This window comes from Dipodomys ordii, unplaced genomic scaffold (genome assembly GCF_000151885.1).
Source record: "Dipodomys ordii isolate 6190 unplaced genomic scaffold, Dord_2.0 Scaffold22, whole genome shotgun sequence".
Taxonomy (NCBI): domain Eukaryota; kingdom Metazoa; phylum Chordata; class Mammalia; order Rodentia; family Heteromyidae; genus Dipodomys; species Dipodomys ordii.
Genome location: NW_012267238.1, coordinates 18,558 through 18,965, shown reverse-complemented (window position 1 = coordinate 18,965; position 408 = coordinate 18,558). Strand labels below are relative to the sequence as shown.

Sequence of the window (408 nt, the reverse complement as noted above, 5' to 3'; positions counted from 1 at the left end):
TCCTGCTCGATCTTCTGTCTCAGGAACTCCATCTTCTTGGCCTCACCATGCACCAGCAGCACGTTCTCTGGCTCTGCCTGTCCCACCAGCTGCATGATGCCCTTGGCGTCCGCGTGGGCGCTGAATGACATGTACTCCACCTGCATCTTCACCTCCAGCTGCAGCAGCGCGGTTTAAACACACTCAGCACTAGCGGGGCCGGGAGGGGGTCCCTGCCAACCCAGGGCAGAGGGGACTCACCACCTGCCGTCCCTCCATCTCCAGCTTGCGCTGCCCACTGAGGATCTTGTGGCCCACAGTGCCCTGCACACAGTAGCCAGGCATGATGACCTACGGGGAGGGGGAGGCTCAGCTGCGTGGCCATCCCCTCTCCCACCCCCGCCCCAGCACATCCACGGCGCTACATTG

At 63.2% G+C, this 408-nt stretch overlaps 1 protein-coding gene across 2 annotated transcripts in view; it reads right to left on the bottom strand.

The window, feature by feature from the left end:
- Positions 1–408, bottom strand: part of Cpsf3l (cleavage and polyadenylation specific factor 3-like) — a 13,121-nt gene that overhangs the window by 2,361 nt on the left and 10,352 nt on the right. For both annotated transcript variants that reach the window (XM_013014195.1, XM_013014196.1), the window contains exons 10-11: positions 241–330; positions 4–158 (exon numbers count right to left, since the gene is read on the bottom strand). In XM_013014195.1, the coding sequence (XP_012869649.1) occupies positions 4–158; positions 241–330 (245 nt within the window). The remainder of the gene's footprint in view (positions 1–3; positions 159–240; positions 331–408) is intronic.